General features: G+C 34.7%; 1 protein-coding gene across 1 annotated transcript in view; it reads left to right on the top strand.

The window, feature by feature from the left end:
- The window catches only part of SLC5A11 (solute carrier family 5 member 11), a 717678-nt gene that overhangs the window by 523545 nt on the left and 167471 nt on the right, over window positions 1-26662 (top strand). The window contains exon 9 of the mRNA XM_044089092.1: window positions 2133-2338. Within this exon, the coding sequence (XP_043945027.1) occupies window positions 2133-2338 (206 nt within the window). The remainder of the gene's footprint in view (window positions 1-2132; window positions 2339-26662) is intronic.

Here is a 26662-nt window from a genome sequence, read left to right as displayed (position 1 = left end):
TGTATCTGTAACGCCCTTTGCATACGTTCCTTACCTATTGGCATAATGATTTGTACCTGCCTTGTAAGTCATATAGCATGCTGTCACACTTAGATGTGGAATTTTCTCCTCCTTTACAGTCTCCATTATTATGCCCAGCAAGTCCTGGTGATACCTCTAAAATGGAGCAAGTAAATCTTGTTGAAAATTGAGGCACCTCTCTTACAACAAAAAGGAGGTAGGCTCATAACTGACATTAGTTCTTGCCATCTTGTGCTATGCTGTTCTTTAGCATATACTTCATTTTTTTAAAACCTTCCACTAACCCATCCATTGAAGGTGGTGCACACAAGTTCTTAACTGCTTTATTTTGAAACATTGTTCCCTGGTCCATAAGTAGGTCTTTGAAGTCTCTACCCTGGATGAAAGTAACGGTTATTCTTTGGCTATTGATTTAACACTGCTTTTTGCTGGGGTACCACTTCAGGAAACTTAGTGACACAGTCAGTAATTATTACAATATATTGATGACCTGTACTAGACTTTTCTAATCATGATTTGGAAAATCCATGTCTATTAACTTAAATGTGACTTCAGCAATAGTGAATAGGTATCAATGGACCACTGAACCCAGGATCTGATATCATCTTTTGACATTGTGGGTAGGCTGTGTCAAATTAATTTCTAGCCTGGGTTTTGTCACTCCCTGAGTTTCTTTCAAAATATGGTTGCATGCCAGTTTCATCATAGGCTCATAGGATGATAGGAAGTTCCTTGGCTAATGGCCCTCAGGCCCTTACAAGCCTAGCCAGGTCTTAACCTTATTTACACAATCAGCACCTATCATTAAAATGATTCTAAAAAGCTCTGGTACTAACAGTTGGCATAGCATTTTGTTTGCTTCTGTTCACCCTGTATAGTACATTTTTAAGCCTGGTCACTTTTTATGCTCAAAGTAACCTCCCATTTGGTTATAGATTGGCCTTACCAATCATACCATGGTTATGATTACCATGGTTGATAATTATATATTACCCATAACAAGAATAACCTGGATCACACCATAGATAATTTGAGGGGAATCATGTTTGGGATAAAGCATGTAGGAGCTGCATCTGTCCATCAGAATAGGGGGGGGGGGGCAGTCCTGGGGTAAATGTTCTGTTTCCCATCCATAGATCTAAGTTGTTCTTGAAAATAAACAGGGGTGAACTTTCTTTTATGCAGATAGGGAGACTGTTCCACAGCAGCAGTATTCTCTGTGAAATACAAACTGTTTTGTTGATGTTGCAGAAGAGGTTTAGATCCCTAGACTGAGTATTGCTGATGCCAATAGACTTGCTGATGTTCACTAAATCCATCAGCATTGTGTTGGAAGATGCCTTGTATACCTGACATAGGTCACCTCTAACTGTATATAGGATACAGAATATAGTGACAGGGCTTTATGTCGGTATTGTTGTTTAGGCCTTGAATCTTTTTAGAAAGGTATCAATGTGAATGATCTAATTTTAACCTAACCAGAATACAAGTCACAGTTTTGCTGTCCTCCTATTTATATATCAGTGTTTTTAAACACCTTAAGTTCATCAAGGTGTGGGATCTGAGGATCATATGTCAGTAACGGGCAGTTCAAAAAGAATCAAAGCTGTTTGAAAAATAATTATAAACAGTCATTAACCACTAAGCAGCGATTCTACCTACATGATATAAATAAACAATCAATCCAGATTACATGGTAAAAACAATTCCTAGTTCACCCAAATAATTATTTTCAAAGGAAGATGGCAAAGATCCTTTTTCACCTATCTTCTGCTATGGACCATGAATATTGTAACTGTATTATCTGTTAATAGAAATGCAAGGCAGCATTGCAACTTTAGCATGTGATTTAAAATTTTTCTATGGTATCAAGTTTTTTGGGTGTCTGGCCATTTAATAAGGCTGACAGTGTTTGGGTAATAGTGACAACAGGCTAGCTAGTAACTATTTTTAACTAATAGGTTAGGTGGACAGTGCTCAAACTTGATTTCTATTTGGTTAACGACTTTGGCATTTCTGATGATTATATAGCTTAGAGCCAAAGTGTGTATAGCTAATTAAACCAGGAGGCATTTTGAACTGCTGTAATACCGATAATCTGTCTGCTTTAGGTTTTTATGAAGTTGGTGGGATAGACGGCCTTCAGGTCAAATATTTTGATGCCGTTCCTTCAATTCGTGATACGAACACTAGCTGTGGCATTCCAAGAAAAGACGCATTTCATCTGTTTCGAGATCCTGTTACTTCTGACCTTCCATGGCCAGGTGTGCTTGTTGGAATGACAATCCCTTCTATCTGGTACTGGTGCACAGATCAGGTAACTCTCTACACACCTGCAAGTAAAATATTTACCACTAAACCATGCTGAAAATTAATTTCATATGTGTCATAAGTGACTCGAGTCATCTTGCAAAAATTAAGAACCGTTTACATCTGTTTCTTACCAATGCATTGTATTTCTCTATTTTTAGAGGCTCAGTCAACAAGGAGGCCCTAGTGAGCATAGTTTGGAAATGAGTTTAAAACATTGATAGAGCTGCTTTTTGAATGATCTTGCAAAAAAACTACTAATAGTAAGAAATGTTACTTTTCACTGCACATTATTTTGTATTCTTAGATATTCAATCAAGAATGAGGTCAGATTGACTGTACTTTCAAATGTCATTAAATATTGATATCATGATCAATTACTACAGCAATTCTGAACAAAGTTCAGGATGCAAGAATATATGCAGCAAACTTTAGTACTCCCCCTTTTTAATATTTAGTAAACAGGTAGATGCAAAGACTTCAAATATTCATGCTCGGGGAGGAGCATAACATAAAAATTCAGATACAGTATTGTGCTGTGAGAAAAACAAATCCGCAGAGTGTCTGATTTAAGTAACCAGCCAAAAAAGCTGAAGACACTTTACCACCCCACCAGATAGAAAGCTTGATACAAAACACTAAGCTACACAAAGTTTCTTTAGTCTGAAAGGATCATATTGAGCCTTGTGTGATAGTTTGCTACTAAGACCATTGGAATCATTACGATTACTGTAGCCATTACAATGGCTGCAGTTATGGAGACAGTCATTTCTTTCATCTCTTCTACTACAGCATTTCAGAATTTATTCCTGCTAGTTAATACTGCTTTACATACCATTATGTCCGCTATGAAACTGGCTACAGAAAGAAGAGGCTGAAGGAAATTTAAGTACCTACAGAGCCATAGGTGCTTTTAAGACAGCTCCATGCCTCATACTTTAGCCCTCAGGCTACATAACACTTTTTCATAAAGTACATTTTAATAATAATGATTAATTCTTTGGATATGATCTTTTTTGTTGTTGATTATAAAGGTTTTTTTTAACACCTTAAGTAGAGATAATGTAATCTGGATGTCCCCTTTACATATACTATATTTGTTTGTGCCTGTCAGTATAACTCTGTAAATGTGGCCAATGAAAATAAAATTTGTCTTTTTTATTTTCTGTTCCATTAGTAAACAGAAAAGTAAATTTTTTTTGTTTGTTTGTTTTACTATGTCTCAGACAGAGGTATCATATAATAACAATAATGTTTATAGATCCAAATTCCCTTTCTTATCATACTCTGCTGAAAGATAATAACATATATAACCAGTATGCACATTGGTACCATGGCAAAATGTTATTTTTCTTGTTCTTGTGACTTATTCTTTGTCTCATCTGGTTAGGTATATCGCCAAGGATACTTATCAGGAGTCTCAAAATTTTGTTTTAGATTCTAAAGTTTATAACTTCCTGACTTTAAAGAAGCTTAACTGCCTTAAAATCATGTTGACATTTTCTCTATATATGAACCTCTGTCAATAGCTATACTTACAGCTGTGTCTATATCTGTCTATACATGCATGCAAATATTTATCTCTCTCTCTTAATATATATATATATATATATATATATATATATATATATATATATATAGATATATATATGTATATATATATATATATATATAATATATATATATATATATATATATATATATATATATATATATGTGTGTGTGTGTGTGTGTGTGTGTGTGTGTGTGTGTGTATATATATATATATATATATACATATATATATATATATATATATATATACATATATATATATATATATATATATAAAATATACATATATATATATATATATATATATATATATATATATATATATATACACATATATATAAATATACATGTATATATATATATATACACATATATATAAATATATATATATATACATATATAAATATATATAGAAATATATATATATATATACACACACATACACATGCACAGACTATAATATATATATATATATATATATATATATATATATATATATATTTTTTTTTACATATGTGTGTGAGTGTATGTTGTACACAAGTGTGTACAGATATACTCAACCCCACACAAAGACTTACACATTTACACATGCACACACAAGCACATGTATAAATATATATATATATATATATATATATATATATATATATTTATATATATGCGTATGTGTTTGTATGTATGTATACCTATATCTACATCTATCTGTGTATCAATCTATCTATCTATCTATCTATCTATCTATCTATCTATCTATCTATCTAAAATGTATATGTATGCATGTAATGTTTTATACATATAATCAATGAAACATATGGTAGAGATACATTGCATCAAACAAAATCATGTATGCAATGTATCACTGAAAATAATTTAAATGGAAGAAAGCAAGTGTTCTTGTAGGACACAAAGCCAAACTGTGTCCCATACAGTTCTGTTTATGCATCTGAATTTGTATATGTGGCTATAACCTTTTATAGCTAACTCCCATACGATCTCTCACACTCAGTACATATTGTAAATAGCTTTTGACTCTGTGTGAATTTGGTAAAATGTATCTGCACGATATTTTTCCACTATGGGCAGTTATATTATTTGATATGGATTTGTACTTTTATTTTTATGGGACTGCTATCTTTATTGTAATCTGTTTAATGGAGTTTTTCTCCCCGGGCCTCCACAGAAAATGGGCTCTGGGCCCAGTGAACTTTCCTGGTAATCAAACTGGAAATAAATAAATATATAGATGGATAGGTTCATAGGTGTTTATTAGGCTAATGACCACAAGGGCCTTCTTAAGCCTAGCCTGCATCTCAAATCTCTGACAAGTTGTATACCCTTGATAAGTGTAAGCTGGGACATGAGAGGTAAAACATTTACAAGCAGGGTCCTGGGAGATGAACCATTTACAGGCTGCCTGTGTTCATTAGAGACATAGGTGCCAAACTAGGGATGACTTTTCTGTTCATCATCCAGTCCTCCAGGTTAGACTTGAATTGGGTTATAGAGGAACTCTGCTTCTCATGGATGGGGATCCTATATATATATATATATATATATATATATATATATATATATATATATATATATATATAAATAGAGAGAGAGAGATGTTTTTAAGTGTTTATGTCATGATTTAATTCTTAAAGCTAGTCCCTGATGGGTGTCAGCAATTTGACAGATTTTGATTGGTTATTACGTTTTTTTAAATGGTTTAACTTACCGAGCATGCATAGATCTGATAAAGGGTTAGTGTTAACCAGAATGCACTCATCCTTTAAATATATATATACATATATTTATATATATATATATATATATATATATATATATATATATATATATATATATATATATATGTCGCATTTGAAGGCATAATGGATGCATGAAAAGGTGAGTGTGTAGGTTCCTAATAAGGCTAATGGTTGGAGTTAGTGTGGAAAAGTTCTAACATTTATATCCTTTACTAGGTCCAGTCCCACTTCTCCTGCTCCCTCCCTGAAAGGCGCACTATGCTAGAAGAACCCTGTGAAATTAAAAATAGAAAATTCTCTGCTTGTCCCTCCTTACTAAAAGAATGGCAAGGTTACTAGCTATCTGGTTATCACTTATATAGCTTGCCAAACTGAGTCTAAAGCACTGCCAGTCAGTCCCTAAAGTCCCATAAAACTAATACTTCCCCATAAATTGGCTAACAGAATATTCACTAAAGAAACTAGTGGCTAACACAAGTATTCTGAAATCTCCCCAACACTGTATTTTGAACTAAGCAGCAAAATTCTAAAGAAAAATATTACTTTACATCTCCTAAAGTTCCTACCTTGTGAGCAAAGGCTCTAGCAATCTTCTGGGTTGGCTAAGCCCCACTATGCTTGTCCTTGCTATGCTCGGGCTCGCTCCCCACCTCAACCTGCCCCCATATCTCACCCGCCTCAAGTACTGCTAAATTTATACCTGTATGATCACACCCCTTTTCTTTACATCCAACCACCATCTCACACATCATCAAGGGTTACTCCCCTTCCTAAACCCAGTCTTCTCCTTCTCTTGTTACAATACCCTGTTCAGAATATTACCCTTTAAAATGTACCAACTACCTACAAAGTTATCACTAACACAACCACTACTATTTTGTCTACTATCTCTAATGCTCACTCTGTATCTCCATACCACTTATGAAAATCAGTACTATCTAGGATTCCACTATCCAAAGTACCAAACCTCTACACCAAAACTATCTTATCCAGTACCTCATTTAACCATCCCCCTCATATCCGACTCCTCTTCTCCTATATCCTGCCACCCTATTAGGTTCAAAAAGTTCAACCCCATAACCAAACACCACCAAAAACTAATAAATAAACTTCTAAAGCTACACTACAACCTACTAACTGATGGAGACATCCACCCAAATCCTGGCCTAACCACTGCTGTGGACACTGGCTCCCATGCTTCCAACCCCAATAGCACTATACCTCTAAGCAGGCCCCCTAATTCACTCTTAGCCTTTCATCTAAATATTAGATGTATAAGCAACAAAGTCCACAAACCTACATGCCCTCTTAGATGTCCTCTGTCTCACTAAAACCTGGCTAAAACCTACAATTAAAGACAATGAGGTCCTACCACCAGGATACAACATAATTATAACAGACCGCTGTACTAGAAAGGGAGGTGGGGTAGTTGTAACTTACAAAAATACACTAAAAGTTACTAGAGAACCCCTTCTACCTCCCAGTTTTGATAAAGCTGAAATTCTTACTACCAAACTACAAATTAACAAAAACAAATATATAAATAGTGTCTTTATTTATATTCCTCCCGGCAATAACACTAACATCCTAGAAGACATACTCCACTGGTTAACCAACAACTACCCCCAGGAAACCATTGTGCTTGGAGATTTCAATATAGACTGGAACTCATACTCCTTAGAATCCCCTTCCACCCATATAAATCTATATGGATTTACACAAATTATATCCTCTCCCACTAGGATCAGTAAACCCCATAAAAAAGAAAGCATCCTAGACTGAATACTTATCAATAGTCATCCCCATATATATAGAGGTGGGACCCTCCCTTATGACCTCAGTGATCACCCTCTAACCTATATCATCAGACATAAAACTGATGATCCCCACCAGCCAACGCACAAAACAATTCAAAACAATAAGAACTTCAACCCTGCCAACTTCCAAAATGAACTAAAAGCATGTAACTGGTCATTCCTAAAATGGCTGTCACTTGATGAAGCTGTGGTATTCTTTAATACTAAATTTCTTGCCATACTTGACACACCCCTGCACGTACCATTAGAACTAAAACAAAAGCTGCACCATGGCTTACAAAAGATGCCAAATCAAAGATCAAACTTAGAAATAAAATACGGGCCACCTGGCATGACAACAAAGCCCCTCTAGACCAACTGAGATATCGGCAGCTATGTAATGTCACCAGAAAATCCATTCTGCTAGACAAAAAACTACTATTATAATCTTCAACAAAGACACCAAAATAAACCTCAAAAGTTTTGGACAGGTATAAATAAACTTCTTCATCCGCGACAATCCACCACTCCTACCCCTTCCACTTCTACCCATAAATCTCCAGAGGAGATTGCCAACACCTTTAACAGTTTTTTCATTGAGACTATCCAGACCCTTGCTAGCCAGCTAACTCCCACAAGCACTAATTCTATCATAATCTCACCCACTACCCATCTCCCCTTAAGTTTCCAACCAGTCTCTACCTCACTTATCCGATCCCTGCTTAAAAACTAAAACCGACTACCCTATCTGCAGATCTTCTACCTGCAGAGTACCTACAAAAAGCCACAGATGTCATAGCTTATCCAGTCTCAATCTTGATCAATAGGACCATAACTGAGGCCTCCATCCCCTCCATTTGGAAAACTTCCCATGTCATACCACTCCACAAAGGTGGCAATTCCACAGAACTATCAAATTATAGACTCATTGCCATGCTTTTGCCACTGGCCAAAATAATGGAGAAATGTATTCATAAGCAAATTTTGCACTATCTCATACAAAACAATCTGCTGGCTAACTCTCAGAATGACTTTAGGCCATACCATAGTACCTCCTCTGCCCTCCTCTCTTTTTCCAGTGCCATAACTCATAACCATAATAACAACAAACTATCCTCAGCCCTCTTTCTCGACCTATCCAAAGCCTTTGATGTGGTCAACCACCAACTACTTACTGCCACTCTGAAATCCATTTCCTTGAATAACCATGTTATTCAATGGTTTCAATCCTATCTGAATGGTAGACAACAGGCGGTTCTATGGCAGGGAAATTTATCTACTCTATTACACCTCACCCTTGGAGTTCCCCAGGGCTGTATCTTAGGACCTCTTCTTTTTCAATCTTTATTAATGACCTTTACTCTGCCATTCCAGACTCTACATGCATCCAATATACAGATGATTCCACGTTGATCTGCTCAGCCTCCACCCCATCTGACCTGCTTACACTATCCAAGAAAACATTTAACACAGTTGAAAACTGGCTCTCATGCTACCATTTGCTCTTGAACCCTAAAAAAACAAACTACTACTTTTCTCCCCCACTCACAGGTCTACACCACTTTCCTTTACAATATCCTCTAATAATAGAACTGTTATTTCCCCAGATGACCATACTAACCTCTTAGGGGTAGCAATTGATAATAACCTTAAATTTTGACATGCATATCAATCAAACCATTAAAACCATTAATAAAAAATTGGGCTCCCTATATAAAAATAAACCTTTCATTACCCCACTAGCTAGGACTGCCACTGCCCGCAATCATCGTAGTTCTACCCTTTTGAATGCCTCCTCCATTTTCACAAACTTGAACAAATCTGAACTCTGAAAACTCTTAAACTGTTATAATCACATTGCTATATTTGCCACTGACTCTACTTACAGAATTCACCACTGTCAAAAACCTTAAACCTCTAGGATGGCTAGAATTGTCTAGCTTACTTCAGTACAATCAACTTGTAGTAGCCCACAAAATTCTGAACCAACCAGATAATACCCCTGCACTTAAAAACAATATTTATCCCCACAGGAGCACAAGGCCACTTTGATCTTCTAACAAACTGCTAATTCAGACACTCAAAACTAACAACTCAGTTGGTGACTCCTTGTTTTCTAACTCTGTTGACAAAATGTGGAATTCACTTTCAGCTGACCTAACTCTAGAACCATCATTAAACCAGTTTAAGACACACTGGCTATGCCCCTGTCACAATCCAGACTAACTCCTACCATACTATAGTACACAACACAGTATTGTAAGGAATACCTAGCTCCTTCTATCTGATTGTCTATAACCATATAAGTTTGAGCTATGACTGACTATAATTGTTTTAATGTTTATGTTTAATTTCAATGTAATGTTTTAATGTTGGAGCTTTTTTCCTCGGGCCTCCGCTGAAAATGGACATGTATCCAGTCAGACTATCCCAGTCAACAAATATAAAATAAAATAAATAAAATAAATAAATATGTATTAGATATAGATATATATAGCTATATATAGATATAGATATATACATATATAATTATAGTATAAATGTTTGAAATGAAAATATGTTAAAAACAAAATGTCAGAAAAAAAATGTGATCATTCACATAGCTGAATAAAAACACCAAACCTAGATAAGATTGCAAAAAGGAAATGATTCGTTTATTAGTCTAAACCAAAGCCCTTGTGTAACATTCAGACCTAATTTGTCTGAATGATGGTAGCATTACAAAAAGGATGTTTGTAAGGTGAGGTTAAGGGTTAAGGGAAGGAGCAGAATTAGAGTTAGCACACTTTATTTATGTGGTGCAGGGGTGGTTTTGCTCCCCTGAAGCACCTCAGTAGTGTGTGCTAACCCTATCCCTAACTATTAGGAACAAAAAGGCTGAAGAAACCTCATGAGGACATGAAACATGGTTTGTTCATTGGTAGTGGCTGACATAAGTAAAGTATATTCATATTTTACTTGACTGGTGCTGTGGATTTTTTTCAATATGTATCTATATATCTACACAGATATAGATATAGGTACAGATACAGATATAGATATATAGATATAGATACATATACAGATATAGATATAGATATAGATATAGATATAGATATAGATATAGATACAGATATAGATCCAAATATAGATTAGATATAGATATAGATAAAGACATAGATATAGATACAGACATAGATTAGATATAGATATAGATATAAATATAGATATACATATAGATACAGATATAGATATAGACATAGATATAGATACAGACATAGATTAGATATAGATCTAGATACAGTTACAGATACAGATACAGATATAGATATAGATATAGATATAGATATAGATATAGATATAGATATAGATACAGATATAGATATAGATATAGATATAGATATAGATATAGATATACATATAGATACAGATATAGATATAGACATAGATATAGATACAGACATAGATTAGATATAGATCTAGATACAGTTACAGATACAGATACAGATATAGATATAGATATAGATATAGATATAGATATAGATATAGATACAGATATAGATATACATATAGATACAGATATAGATGTAGACATAGATATAGATACAGACATAGATTAGATATAGATATAGATACAGTTACAGATACAGATATAGATATAGATATAGATATAGATATAGATATAGATATAGATATAGATATAGATATAGATATAGATACAGATAGAGACATAGATATAGATATAGATATAGATACAGACATAGATTAGATATAGATATAAATATAGATATACATATAGATACAGATATAGATATAGATATAGATACAGATAAAGATACAGATGTAGATGTAGATGTAGATATAGATATGTAGGTCAGTAGGTTGAATGGATGCTACCCCAACACACAGGAGATCAGCACCATTTGGTTGACACAGACAGCTGGTAGGGTAGGGGAATATTTTCTTTTGCTAGGGATTGTGTGATCTCGGAATCAATATATTAGTGGTCAAAATACATGAATTATATTGGCAAGTTCTGTTGAATGCTACAGAACCCCAGGGATCAACTACAGAATTTCCATATTTAGTTTATTGATGATTATTAGGTCCAGGATATAAAGTTTTATCTTTAATCTAATTATGCATTGTTTTTATTGACAACTGGTCTAAGGAATGATTAGTAAAGTTTGTATGTGTTTTGTTACATACAATGTTTATTTGATTTTAACATGTTCAAGGTAGTTTGTGACTCATCCACTAGATTGGAGTGTTTAAAAGGATATAAAATGTTGTAAGGGGAGAATTTTATTTTATTTGATGAAGTCTGTTATTTACATTTAGATGAAAGTCATATTGCAGTAAACTTCTATACTTTTTGCTTTAGAGTAGCTATGGTTTGTGCAGCTTGTAATTAGTAGGAGAGTGTGGAGAGTGCAGTTCCATACATGGGGGCTGTGGGGGGCTTACCCTTTGCAAAAACACTTGGTATTGGTTTAGTCCACTCCAGGGTAATCTCAGATCATGCACAGAATATGTTGATATTGATGATTTTGATATTTCTGTTGTCAATCACTGTATATTAATCAGATCAGACAATAGTAGTAGAAGTAGTGAACTTAAACTTGTCTTAAGTAAAAAAATAAATAAATGAATAATATATATATATATATATATATATATATATATATATATATATATATATGATTGTACAGAATTACTAAGTATTCGAAAGTAATCCAAGCAAGGCAGGCAGTCTTTTTCCAGTCAAAAATCCACAGATAAGAAATCCAAGTAAAACAAAAATAGAGTAATAGTTTCCTCACAAGTTTTCTAAATATATATATACTTTTTATTAGACAAGGGAGTGGTTTATTGTGCTGTAAAACGAAGTGTTATTGGTACACATGTTAAATTCACATCCCTTCCCCCATCAGTGTGACATTCGAGCTGGTCCTGCCCTACTTACTAGCTGTGATAATAATATAACCATTTTGTACTTTAAATACAATTTAAAATGATGTGGTACCTCTTATTTAGCCAAATTATTAAGTAAATTATTACGTTTTTGATTTTATTCAAGACAATATACTACATGGCTAGAAATATATCAACCTTAGTCCATCTGGCAATCAAAAAATATATATAAATATATACATGTATACTTTGCATGTAAATAATCAGTTGTACAAATCATATTCTATTTTCATAACCTATTGTTAACAAAGATTGCTTTCGTCCTTCTAGACTTCTTCAGGTCGGTGTACAAGAACCCTAAAAACTATAAAATATTATTGTATAATTAGTTAGTATTGTTATTACACATCATTTTGAATAAAGTGGAAAAAACAGAACCAGAAAAAGAAAAAAATAATAAGAAAAAATGTATAATGATGGTAAGTATACACTTAAATTACAACTGATTTAAAATGGTATTTAAAACCAACTGGTAGAATAAAATAAAATAAAATTAGTCATGTAAACAATGTGGCAATTTTCTGAGTTCCAGTACACTTTTAATTGAACAGTAGTAGTATAGTCCAGGCTTCCTAAAAGAGTTCAGCTTTAATTGCCACATGAGTTCACGTTTCTCCAGAATATTCGGGATATCTCCTTCAAGATCACCCATGTCTATGCGATCCAGGATCTGGAACTTAAAACCTGTGTGTCTTTTATGAAGAGAAAGGTGTTTGGCTAGTGCATTATTTTTACATCCAGAGCGGATTTCTGACAGATGACATGAAATCCTATGCTTGGGTTTATTTACAGTCCTGCCCACATGTGTACTGTAAATTACTTTTGTAGTATTACAATCACCAATCACCCCCTGCACTGGTCTTAAAGATTTTCTTTAAATTAGGGCAATAAAAACTATCACCTTGCTGTATAAATATACAAAATGTATAATTAGTTTCACATCTTTTAGTGTTTCTTTCATATGGTCTAGGTTTAAATTCAACAAAAAGTCTAATGTTCCTGGCCTTCCTATAAACAAAGGATTGGGCTTCACCTAAGATGTTAATCAGAAAATGGTTTCCTGTGACAATGTCTCAGTTTTTTTCAATAGCATTTTTGATACTGTGGTAATCCAAATTATATGTCAGAATGCAGCTATTTTTGCATTTGTTATTCTCTGTGAAATTTCTTATCATTCTCCTACTTGGGATGTTGAGTGAAGGTACTTAGTTTTGAGTTCTATAATGGGTTCCAGGATGTTTTTTAACATCTGACTTTCATAGCCTCTCATTAGAAAATCATTCTCTAAGTTTTTCAGGTTTCTCAAAAATGGTTCCATCTCTGTAGTAATTCTAGGTAATCTATAGCCCTAGGACTTCACTACATAAGTTGTTGTAGGATGCAGACTTTTACTGTGGAGTAATAAGTTAACCCTCATTGGTTTTCTGAATAGATCAGTGGTGATTCTATTGTTGGTTTTCAAAGGCATATCTCTCAACCTCAAATCCAGACAGAACCAAAAATAATGGGGCTACAAAGCCCCCCCCCCCAAATAGAGACTTTTTAAAATGTTGCTTTTATAAACTTAGAAAGTTGATCTTGTTTAGCAGGTTTTACATTAGCATGCATTTTCTCAGGTGTATGCTGTCTGAATCTCAAGTATCTATTATTATTATTTAGTGAATTCAATCCTCAATGATTTACCTAAAAGTCACAAATGTTATGAGGAGCACACAAAAAATATAAGGCAAAAATCTGGACATTCTGTGAAAATCAGGACATTGGAGAGGTATGTTCAAAGGAAAACACATTTCCACTGATTTTCAAAATATGTTGGAAATATGCAAAAGGGAATAATAGAATGAAATATATAAGAATTTAAAATAAAAATGTTAAGCCTAGAAGATGACAAGATATAAAATGAGTAAAGAGAAGTTAATATCTGCTTTGTATTAGCTTTGGTTTACAAAGTCAGACTCGTAAATATTTTGTGAGACAATAGTAGATCAAGTGAGATTTTTCAGAACTTAATAATGATAGTGGTAGAAAATATTAGATGATTACAAGTTTAGATAATGCAACTGTACAAAAGTCTGAAGATAACAATTTTGCATGGAAAGCAAGACTATAGTCAGTAACATTGTCTACACCTATAGCTGGAAATGGACAGACCCCTCACAGTAACCATAAAGACTTTCACATTTCAAAATGTGTAATACCTAGTAGAATTAAGTAAGATAATATAGGAAATAGACTTGTAAATAACCAAAACAGGGATGAGTAAAAATTGTAAACAGGACTGGTCATAACAGAAGACAAACTGAGGCAGTATCTATCATATCCCTGCATAAATAAAACAGTAACCCGCCTCATTATCCTCTCCTTTTACCATCTACTGCTTCTCCTCTCTCCTTTAGGCCTCTAATGAAAATCTTTTCAAGGCTACATGTTTCTGCCCTTCTCTAACAGCTCACACCTCTTACTTACTCCACTCCAAGTTGTTTCAGTGCAACTTCTTAAGATTTGCACAAGGATGTCTTTATACATTCAACTGCACTTCTCTCTAGATCTCAATAATGCCACACCTGAGTCTAAAGGTATATGGCTGACTGGAAGTGATCGTGTTTACTATTCAGAGCTGTCACAAAAACATCTGCTTGATCACCTAACTTAAGCAATTGTAAATACGAAGAACCTGAAAGACTGTATCATAGTAAATAGCAAACCTATAGTAATAGGTTATTTCTGTGATTTTCAATATGCTAAAATAACACTTCATTTATAATGGAAAAAAGGATATTTCTTTCCAGTCTAAATGGCTAGAGATGCTAGTGGTTATGTGATGCCCGTGCCCTGGCCCAGCAATCAAGGAGCCTCAATCCTCACCACTAACATCAGTGAGGGGCATCTCATGTAGGGGGAAAGGATAACAAATACACACAGTAAAGTGCAATTTCCCTTAAGAGCATACAGAGATCACAGTCAGTCTGGAGCTGGTCGCTCCCTTGCTCTGCAGGTCCCCAATAAGACTCCCCACTGGCACAGCTATAAGGTCCAGATCTCAGCCTAGTGGGCAAGCTAAAGCCTCTTGCACCCTCTCTGTCCAACCAGTGCTTTGTGTCCCTGCCCAAGTAGCTGGCATGCACACACACACACACACATACATGCACACACACACACACACACACACACACACACACACACACACACACACACACACACACACACACACACACACACACACACACACACACACACACACACACACACACACACACACACACACACACACACACACACACACTTGGAGATGAGTTTTATACAACCACACAGACACTCCTGGGGAAGGCTAGCACAGGTTCTCCAGCTGTGCCCCTTTTACCCAGACTATACGGTAGAATCACTGCCAGCACCCAGCTAATAACTATCAGCTACCCAAAGGTCCTTAAAAGGGTGTCCAATTATTACTGTGCAATATTATTATCCAATTGGTAGTATAAGCCATGGCTAAAGCTATTGGAGTGACTGTACAATTTTGCCAAAGGCATGGAAGTACTCTAGAGAGCTTAAATTATCTCTACCAAAACAGCTCAGCTACAGTTGAAAGGTTTTAAAATATTTAATAATAAATAATAAAAACACAAGACAATATTTTTTCACAGTGCTAGTCAAGAGTTCAGAGATCACAGAGAAATACTTAAAATAATTCAGTAATACAGTTCTGACATCACAGAAAAACACTTAGTCTAATCTTTCTAGTTTCTAGTTTCTAGCTATTTCTAAGAGAAAACACAAGTCTAAGATAAACTTACATCTAGAGCAAGACAGTGCTGATGAGTTGGATGGTCAAGACAAAAAAGCTTAATGCTCTCTGATTCTCTCTGTTTTTAAAATCACATTCCTGGTTCACATTACATCATTCTTCATACTTTCATGGGGTTCCCAGGCTAACAGAAACTTCATTTACATTATTAACATCTCCTTTTGTTATCTTGCAGCTGGTCAGGAAGCAGAGCAATAAAAATACATTTGCATGTTTAAATCTAGCAATTTAACTATTGGTTAAAACAATAAAAAGAATGTCTTCATTTAGACATTTCAGCACCATGTTTAGATCAAAGGGTCTCAACATGCTTTTACTTGGTCAATACAATGCACTGTTGTTAATTTTTTTCCAGTTCCACCTGTAACACAATTTTTACCATTTAAGACACCAAGCCTGTGGCTTATATTAATATTTACAAATGACAGAATTATCTATAAAATTCTATCTGGCTAGGCTGGCAGCCTTCAACTATCTTCATCCAATCTTCACATATCTCCCCCCTGGAGAACACAAGCTAGTTTTTCAAGTGACCCTTGAAAAACACTGCTTGAGGGGGTTAGGCCTATCTGAGTATACCTTACCCCGTTTCCTGTCTTGAGAGCCCATCTGCATTGGCATTACTAATCCCACTGCAGTGCTGCATGGACATATCATATGCTTACAATCCCAGGCTCCATCTTAGCAACTTAGCATTTTGCTGGCTGGCTCTGTTCAACCATGTTAGGGGGTTGTGATCTATCATAACAGTGAATTTCCTTCCTTACAGATAAGGCTGAAGTTTCTGCAGTGCCCACACTATGGCTAGACATTCCTTTTCTTCAGCTGTATAGCATTCTTCCCTGGGTTGGTGCCTATGACTGAGATAAACCACTGGGTGCTCTTCCCCCTCTGAAGAAATCTGGTTAAGCACAGCCCCTACCCCATGGTTTGAAGCATCTACCTGCACAACAAATTATTTTCTGTAATCTAGACTTGCTAACACAGGGGGTCCCCCCAAAGCTTCTTTAAGCTTCTGGAATGTCTGCTCACATGCTGTGGTCCACACTACATTATCTGGCCTGTTCTTCTTTGTCAGGTCTGTGAGGGGAGCAGCTATGGTGCTATAACAGGGGACAAACTTTCTGTAGTACCCTGCTGTCCCTAAAAATGCCCTCACCTGCTTTTTGATAACAGGTGCAGGCCATGCCTGAATGGCCTCCACTTTGGCAGGCCTTATCTTATCACTCCCCACTCCATGCCCTAGATAGGAGACCTCTGCCATACCCACCTGACATTTGCCAGGCTTAATGGTCAACCCTGCCCTCTGTAGTCTGTCCAGCACCTCCCTGACATGCTAAAGGTACTCTGGCCAGGAATGGCTGTAGATGGCAATAACATCTAGGTAGTAACGCTCCTGCTCTTGCTGTGAAGACAACTGAAATATTAAAAAAGGCACAGTCAAAGAAGCATATAAGGCTTCAACAGTTGACTGGTCTTAAAAGCAAACAGTTTAAACATTTTTTGAGGAACATAAGGTGTTTTGATTTATGTGATTCATGGAAAACAGCACATATAATCTCAATGTATGGGAGAGATGAAAAGGACAACCCTATGATGTATAGACCAGTACTTTTTAAACATTTCAATAAATATAATTATATGTACCTTGCTAAAAGAATTAAAAAATTAAGAGACTGTGTTTATCTAAATTGAAATATGCTTGCAATGAAGGTATGTCTTCACAAGTAGCCTGATATACTCTGCTGTACTTAACTGAAAAAAATAAATAATGCTCCGAAATAAGAACAGTACTTTACTTCCATTTGAAATATCAATTTGGTAATGCAGATTGGCAGACGCTAATGATGATCATGATTTAGAAATGATATAGGAAATATATTACGTGTAATAATGGAGTTATATACCAATAAACTAGACCACATTTAAACTAACAACAAAGAACTAGTATGCCAAACAGTTTTCAGTGAAAAAAGGAGTTAACTAAGGATGCATTTTGTCACCTTTGCTATTTATTATTTCAATGAACAAAATAATAGAGAAAATAGTATTGCTTTACAAGGATTACTGCAGGCTTACAAAGAAAAAAAGTTTGTGTTATGCAAAATGTTTTCAAAATTTTCACTGCTAAAATGCCAACTACAAATATTTTAAGATAATACAAATTGATATTAGGTCAAAATTAATATTAATATTTACATGGTTGGCATTTAATAAGAAAAGGAAAATCTGTGTTTTAAATGAAAGATGAACACATCGAAAAAGTTCAGTTATATAAATTCACTGGCTTAATTTTTACTTACATAATAGATGTCAGGAGGAAATTAAATATCTGAAAATGAAAACTTGATAAACACCATGGCTATTATTATATAAAACCTTTGCTAACTTGAATTAGCTCAAAAATAAACAATCTAATTACTGATGTGTCTGAAATTTGGGCATCAGAAGAAGGGAAGCAGTTATTAAATAATGTTTATAAATTACCAAGACTTCAAATAGGTCTTCATTGTTGTTTTTCTTAAAATTTATCAGACTCTGAAGTATTAAACTATTATTGATATTAATGCCAATACCACCAAAAAAGATGAAATAAAATAATACCACAAGGGACAACAGCCACAAATCACAGATAAAATGCAGATAAATAAATGTATTATACTTAGCGTCTCAGCTCCCAAGCCTTCACAGAGGCTGTTGTCTCTTGTGGTATTATTTTATTACTGATATTAAACATAGTAAGAATTTAACAATGGATAAGGGATCTATTATGAGGAAAATGTTAAAGGAAAATGAAAAATAAAAAACTGTGTGAATTTATATCTTTAAATCAGAAAACAATTGACAAGGCTTTTCATAAGTATATCAGTAATTATCTGAAGAAAGATTTTAATAAGACATAGATACATTACTTAGGAAAACCGATTAACACTTTTTTAGAAGAAAGAAGACTAAAATGATTAAAAGCAGTAAATGTTGTTGACTGTATACAGAAAAGTTAATTGACAAAAATAACATAGCTTATTTGTCACTGATACATAACAGAAAATTCTTAGCTGGAAGTTAGGTAACATGATAAAGCAAGCGCACTGTAAAAGACAACATGTTCAAAGCTGTACAATGTGACCCTGATGGGATTAGGATTGTATGAGTATCAACAAAGAGCAGCCTGGTAGATCTAATGCTGCATATGCAACATTGTGGATATTGTAATGGTTGTATTTAGGTTCAGGAAGTTAAAACTTTTTCTTTTAATACACGTTACTTGATGCTGATTAGATTATATACTTAGCACAGTGCTTATGTGCAGTATTTCATATTTGTCCAACATTCTCAGCCTTCAGGTCACATGTCCAGAAATGGAAAAATGGCAGTGTAGAATCCTCAAGACACAGAAAAATTCCTACAATGGGGTTAGGCCAGACTCAGGGGGAAGATTATAGAAGGAAGTAGTAGTAGTCCACAAAAAAACACAAAAAACTGACAGGCCAAAAAAGAGCCATAAAGATTATAGCATGGACTACTGAGGGTAAGAAAAAAATTGTGTATTACTATTATGCAAGATGCCCAGAATTTCCAGATAGAAGATATTCAAAAAAATGAAGAGAGAAATTACAGGAAAGAAAAATACTTGCACATGAAAAACTGTCAAATGCAAATGTTTGCTCATTAATAACAGATTCAAGAAAAACATTATATAGACCAAACAACCTTGGACCATTTGGAAAAAGAAGTGAGTGAGGAAGTGTGAAATATATACAACAAATCCTTGAGATTTTTGAAATTTATAAAAAAGGAAGATACCATGTGAAATAAAGAGACATATCATATGGGGTAATATTTATGCAAAGGACCAAGCCAAACTAATCAATACAAATAAGGCAGCTTCAAAGATATTCAAAGAGAAATACAAACAAAGGCACCCAGATACAGAAAATTTCACAACACAAAAGATAAGATGACAAAGGAGGAACACAGACCAGAAGATAAGTAAAGTATAAGTTAAACAAATAGAAACTCTATTATGGAATATCTGCAAAGTGAAGGATTTAGTGTAGAAAGTTTAACACAGTTTATGTTAAAACATAATGGAACAATCAGTCCTCAAAGTAAAGAGAAACAGGTGGAGTGGGAGAAATCTGAAAAAGAAATATGGACATGGGAAAGAAAAAGAGATTTAATATGGTGCAATATTTATGCAAGGAGAAAGCAAAACTAATCAATACGAAAAAACAGCACTAAAGATATTTGAAGAGAAATACGGACAAAGGCATTCGAATATGAAACATTTTTCAATGCAAAAAAATAAATAAACAAATAAGAAAAAGAGGTAAAGTAGAAAAGAGGATTATTAATGGAATAGTTAAACAAACAGAAACTGAAATTATGGATTATCTGTGAAGTGAAGGCTTTAGTGTAGAAAATCCAACTCTGAAAAGGTCATAGCATGCTAGAACAGTGAGTCCCAGACTAAGGAAAAACAGGTGGAACAGGAAGCATCTGATCACTTGCCACATGAAGATAGTCTGGAGCCTTCAGCAGGAAATCACTACAAAAGGTTTGTTAGAGTTGCACAACAAGGAAAGGAACAGTAACTGGTGGCAACTCTGATGCAGTCAGTGCTGTGGAGTGATAGGCAGGGAGTTTCCATATGAAAGAGCAATTGATGGTGCAGGATGTAGCTGAAGAGAATATGGCACAGGAAGATGTTTTGGAACTTTCTATAGAAACAGAGATTAAGGAATGTGCCCTTACTTTAGAAGAAAAAAGATCTAAGGGAAGATTTACATGATTTAATAGAGACCGATAGACATGTTAAAATCAATGAAAGAAATAGATTACAGAAATCAATAAGACCCAAAATGTTAGAAGCCTGATAAAGAGAAATGAACACAGGAATCAAGCCTACTGACAGAAAATCATTTGGCATAACAAAGTAAATAGGATATATTACTGTACAGTTAAACTGATGACAGATAAAGTCTTACCACAAAAGTACAGGATAAGAAGGGAAAGGAAGGGAAGATATCAAATGGAAGTATGAAACAGAGAAAACTATAAAACAATTAAGACAAGAAGTGTCACTGTTAAAGGAGTATAGAAAAGTGAACAGATCAACAAAAATACTTAAAAAGAAAGACATGATAAAAGCAAAACACAGTATTAGAACCAACTGGCTGAATCATATGCTGTTGCAAATAATAATAAACTAAAGATATCAGCACAGGCAGAACAATTTAGAAGATATGCAGATAAATATAAAGGAAAAGTACAGAATAAGAAAGTTATTGATGGCCTAAAAAAAGTTTTATAAAGAACTGGGATACAAAGTAAAAGGAATTGAAACACCGCCAAAAAAGAAGAAATAGATACATTTTGGAGACATAGCTATGAAGATCCTGTGGAACATAACAAAGACGCTACATGGATAGAAGAAGTAAAAGAAAGAATAAGAAGTTTAAAGGTACAGGATATGAAATGAAATGAAGTAATGACCACAGAAATTGAAACAAAATTAAGGTTCCTAACTAGAAAACCCCAGGCTCAGATGCAGTACCTAACATCTGGCTAAAAGTATTAACATCTTTACATGAAGATTTATCCATGAGTAAGAACTACTTATATGCACACTCTGTTAGCCTTTTTAACAACATGATAAACCATACTTCTATTTAAGAATGAACCTGCAAGCCATGCTAAAAACTATAGACCAATATCTTGATTTCTGAAGATGTGTAGACTTTACACTGGAATTGAAGTTAACAGTTTATAGTCATTTAGAAGAAAACTCAGTCATGGCAACAGAACAAAAGGGTAATTAAAGAAAGTCTAAAACAACTGCAAACAAAAGAAAAATATAAGCAAAAAACAAGAGGCAGGAACCAACAAAAAACAAGCTTTAATCTCTCTCTAGCGCTTCAGCAAAGCCTTCAAGAAGTATAAATTAACAGGCAACACATCTACTTAAATATACATAATAATTAACCAATCACCCAATCAAAAAATGTCATAAAAAATTAAATCAGCAGCTTCCAATTACATTCCAAATTAAGACCTGAGGGAGGCTGATTTAATTTTTATGTTGTTTTTGATTGGGTGATTGGTTAATTATTATGTATATTTAAGTAGATGTGTTGCCTGTTAATTTATACTCCTTGAAGCCTTTGCCAAAACACTGGACAGAGGTTAAAGCTTGTTTTTTGTTGGTTCCTGCCTGTCATTTTTTTTTTGCTTTAATTAAAGAAAGTCATATGGAACAAAGGATCATTTGTTGTTAATTAAAGTCACAATGGAGAATTGTAGAAAGGTGAAGAATCTAAATATGGCATGGATAGGTTACAAAAAAAACATTTGACAGCATCCCATATTCATGGATAAACAAATGTATACAGTTGTATAACATGCACCCTAAGTTGATCAATTACATTACAGTGGCCATGAAATCAAAGCAAACCACTTCACAGTTAAGCCATGATAATGGACAAATTATTATCCCAGGGATACAAAATTCAAAGGAGGATACTCCAGGGCGACTCTTTGTCACCGCTGCTCTTTTGTCTTGCTCTTAACCCATTAAGCTGTCTACTTAACAGATTAGGTCATGGCTACAATTTGGCTCCCAGAAAACAACAAAATGTAAAGATTTCTCATCTTTTTGTGGATGATTTTAAACTGTTAACTTCAACAGATGAGGAGCTGAAAGCACAACTGGAAGTGGTCAAAATTTCTTCAGATGATATAAGAATGTCATTTGGTATTGATAAATGTAAATGTACAAAAGTAACATTTAAAGCAGGAAAGCTGCAGCACAAGGAAAACATCAGCCTAGGACAGGAATGTGATGCAAAGGAACTTGAGGAGGGGGGTGTATAAATATTTTGAAAATGAAGGATCCACAATAATACATGAACAAATGCAAACAAAACTCAATAAGGAATATTTTAGAACACTAAAAATAATACTGAAAACAGCCCTAGCATCTAAGAAGAAAGTTCAGGCTGTAAACCAATTTACTCTTCCTGTTCTGACTTACAGTTTTGGGGTGAATGACTGACCCCAAAAGGTATCAGATCAGTTGGACAGGAAAACAAGAAAATATTTTAAGCTTAAAAAATGATATATGAAAATCAGTGTAAATCAAGATTATATATTCCTCATTGTCAAGGAGGTATGGTCCTCCTCAAAATTGATTACATGCATCGATCTGCGATTATAGGGCTACATACCTATCTGCTAACCTCATCAGATTCAAACATAGTGAAAGTTTTGAAACATGAAGAGAAGAAGTGTAAGATGACTTCCCTGCTCAGTTTAGAAGAAGCATATCAGTGTCAAGTTGGAATGGAAACCAAACCAGAAGTAGACAAATATCAGGCAGCAACTGAATGTGCCAAAAACAAAAGAAAGAATATAAGGAGAAAGGTTAGATGAGAAGGAAAGAAATATGGAAAAGCCATAAATATAGCTGCAAGTATAGAAAACTCCTGAACAGCCTCATGTCAATCAAAATCTGATGCAAGAATGGTTAAAGAGCAGGGAATTTAAACCAAAAGATGACAGGTTAATATTGGCAGCTCAGGACACTGGACTACATATACATGGGTTTACAAAGGGCACTGAGCATGTGAGATAAACAGACAATCACAGGTTCTGTAAAAGGGAACTGAAAACAGTCACAGATCTTGTTACTGGTTATGATACACTAATGGAAGACAGCCTGCGTACTGAAAAACATAACAATGTGGCAAGACTGTCGTACTGGGAATTATGCAAACATTAAAATACTGAAGTAGCTGAGAAGTACCAGCAACATGAGCCACAAAGCATTATAGAGAATGATGAAGTTTATATCACATGGGATCACCCATTACCAACAGTTCAGATATATCGCATGGTATCACCCATTACCGACAGTTCAGAATGTGAGAAAACCAGATATAGCAGTCCATGGAAAGAAGACAAAAGTAGCATTGATCATTGAAATTGTTACATCTGGTGATTAGAGTGTCTTATGTACAGAGAGATACAAAGTCATAAAATACCAGGATTTGCAGACATAAATGAGGGGAGTGTGAACAAGGATACCCAGACAGTTCCAATAGTAGTAGGACCAATGGGTCTCACAAAAAAAGAATTTACAGTCTTATTTAGATATGTTGCCAATGCAGGTAACTCCGTATGAATTGCAGGGGTTAGTTCTGGGCATGCTGCAGGTGCTGCAAAGAGCACTTTTGGCTAACATCAACTATTTAAGCAGTACTCATTTAGTGAACTTTAATCATACTCTGAGTTAAGAATAGGGTCCTTTCCTGTCATAGTATTAGAAACCCAAAACACTTGGAGGAATTAACATGATGTGACATACAGGGGGTCCAAATGGGAAGATGATGAAATCAGCAAGGAAAAGGGAGTAGTATTGCTAGAAATTAATTCTTCTCTACATCTTGTTGAGTACATTCACATGGTGGAACCAGTTTTTACAAAATCTCACCAAGACAACACCGATATATAGACTTTATCATATATGGCATATATCATGGAGAGAGGTAGGCTAAGAAATAAAATGATAGCCAGGTGCACTTGTCCCAGGATAAAAAAGTGCCCAGTCCTGGCATGCACACTGGTGCCAAGACTGAAAAAAAAACAGAAGCATAGAATTCTCAAGACATGGAAATTTCCTACAATGGGGTTAGGCCAGGCTCTGGCCTCATGGTGGAGGACGGCCCCCCTCCCCTGTTGTAGAAGGAAGTAGTAGTCAACAAAAAACACAAAAACTGACAGGCCAAAAAGAGCTAGAGTGGATTAATGAAGATAAGGAGGACATTATGCGTTGCTAATATGATGCATGAAGCCAAGCATTTCAAGATAGAAGATATCTAAGAAGATTCAGAAAGAAATTAGAGGAAAGAAAAATACTTACACAAGAGAAACTGTTAAAAGCTTCAAATGCAAATTTGCATCATGAATACAGCAGATCCATGATAAACATTACATAGATGAAGAAACTTTAGGCCACCTGGAAAAAGAAGTGACAGATGAAGTGGATGCTTATAAGGAACAAAATTCAAGAATTTTTGAAAGGTTTAAAAAAAAAACATGGACATGGGAAAGAAAAAAGAGAGGTGATATGGTGAATATTTATGCAAAGGAGAAAGCCAAATTAATCAACACAAATGCAGTATCAATTCCCAAGATATTTAAACAGAGGTATAGGCAAAGGCACCCAGATATGGAAACTTTCACTATACAAAAAATAAGAAAACAAATGGGGAAGATAGATTATTAAGGTAAAAGTCATACAAATAGAAACTAAAGTTACAAAATACCTACCAAGTGAAGGATTCAGTGTAGAAAACTGAACAGAGGTAATATCAAACCGTAATGGAACAACAGGTCTCCAAATTAAGGAGATGTAGGCAAAGCAGGAGACATCTGAAGTAGAAATATGGACATGGGAAAGAAAACGAGACTTGATACAGTACAAGATTTATGTAAATGATAAAGCAAAACTAATCTATACAATAAAGCAATACCAAACATATTTGAAGATAAATACAGGGAGAGGTGCCCAGATAGGGAAGATTTCACAATACAAAAAACCAAGAAAACAAAAGTGGAAAGTAAAAAAGGGGATTCATAATGAAGTTAAAGAAATATAAACTAAAGTTATGGATTACCAGTAAAGTCAAGGGCTTAGTGTAGAAAATTACACATAGGTAATACCATACCAAAGCATAATGGAACACTGAGTCCCCAAATTAAGGAGATATAGGTGGAGCAGGAGACATCTGAAAAAGAAATATGGACATGGGAAAAAAAAAAGAGACTTGATATGGTGCAATATTTATGTAGAGGATAAAGCAAAACTAATCAATATAATAAAGCAACACCAAAAATATTTGAAGATAAATGCAGGGAAAGGCAGTCAGATATGGAAAATTTCACAATGCAAATAAATAAGAAAACAAAAGTATAAAGTAGAAAACAGGATTACTAATAGAAACGTTAAAGAAATATGAAAATTATGGATTACCTGCGAAGTCAAGGATTTAGTGTAGAAAACCCAATACAGGTAATGCCATAGCATGATAGAACAAAATCCCCAAATTAGGGAGAAAGAGGTGGAATGGGAGACAATTACTTGCCCTGTGATGACTCTCTTATGCCTTCAGCAGGAAACCAGGACAAAAGTTCAGTTGGAGTTGCAGAGCACGGGAAGGAGCAGGAAGCAGTGGCACATCTGACACAGTCAATCCTGTGGAGTGATGGACCAATGAGTTCTATCTAATTTCTCTCTAAATCATCCTTCAATACATGAAGGAGCAGCAGATCATACAGAATGCAAATGAAAAGGATATGTCACAGGAATCAAAAAGTAAGTCCAAGTGCGTGACCGTGCAGCAGAAATCTAAATGTGAAAAACAGTAGTAGCACAAAAGAAAATTGCCCATGTAGTGTTTAGAACAGGAGATGGA

This window comes from Protopterus annectens, chromosome 12.part0 (assembly GCF_019279795.1).
Source record: "Protopterus annectens isolate FY-2018-M chromosome 12.part0, PAN1.0, whole genome shotgun sequence".
In the NCBI taxonomy this organism is placed as follows: domain Eukaryota; kingdom Metazoa; phylum Chordata; order Ceratodontiformes; family Protopteridae; genus Protopterus; species Protopterus annectens.
This window is presented reverse-complemented; position numbering and strand designations above follow the sequence as displayed.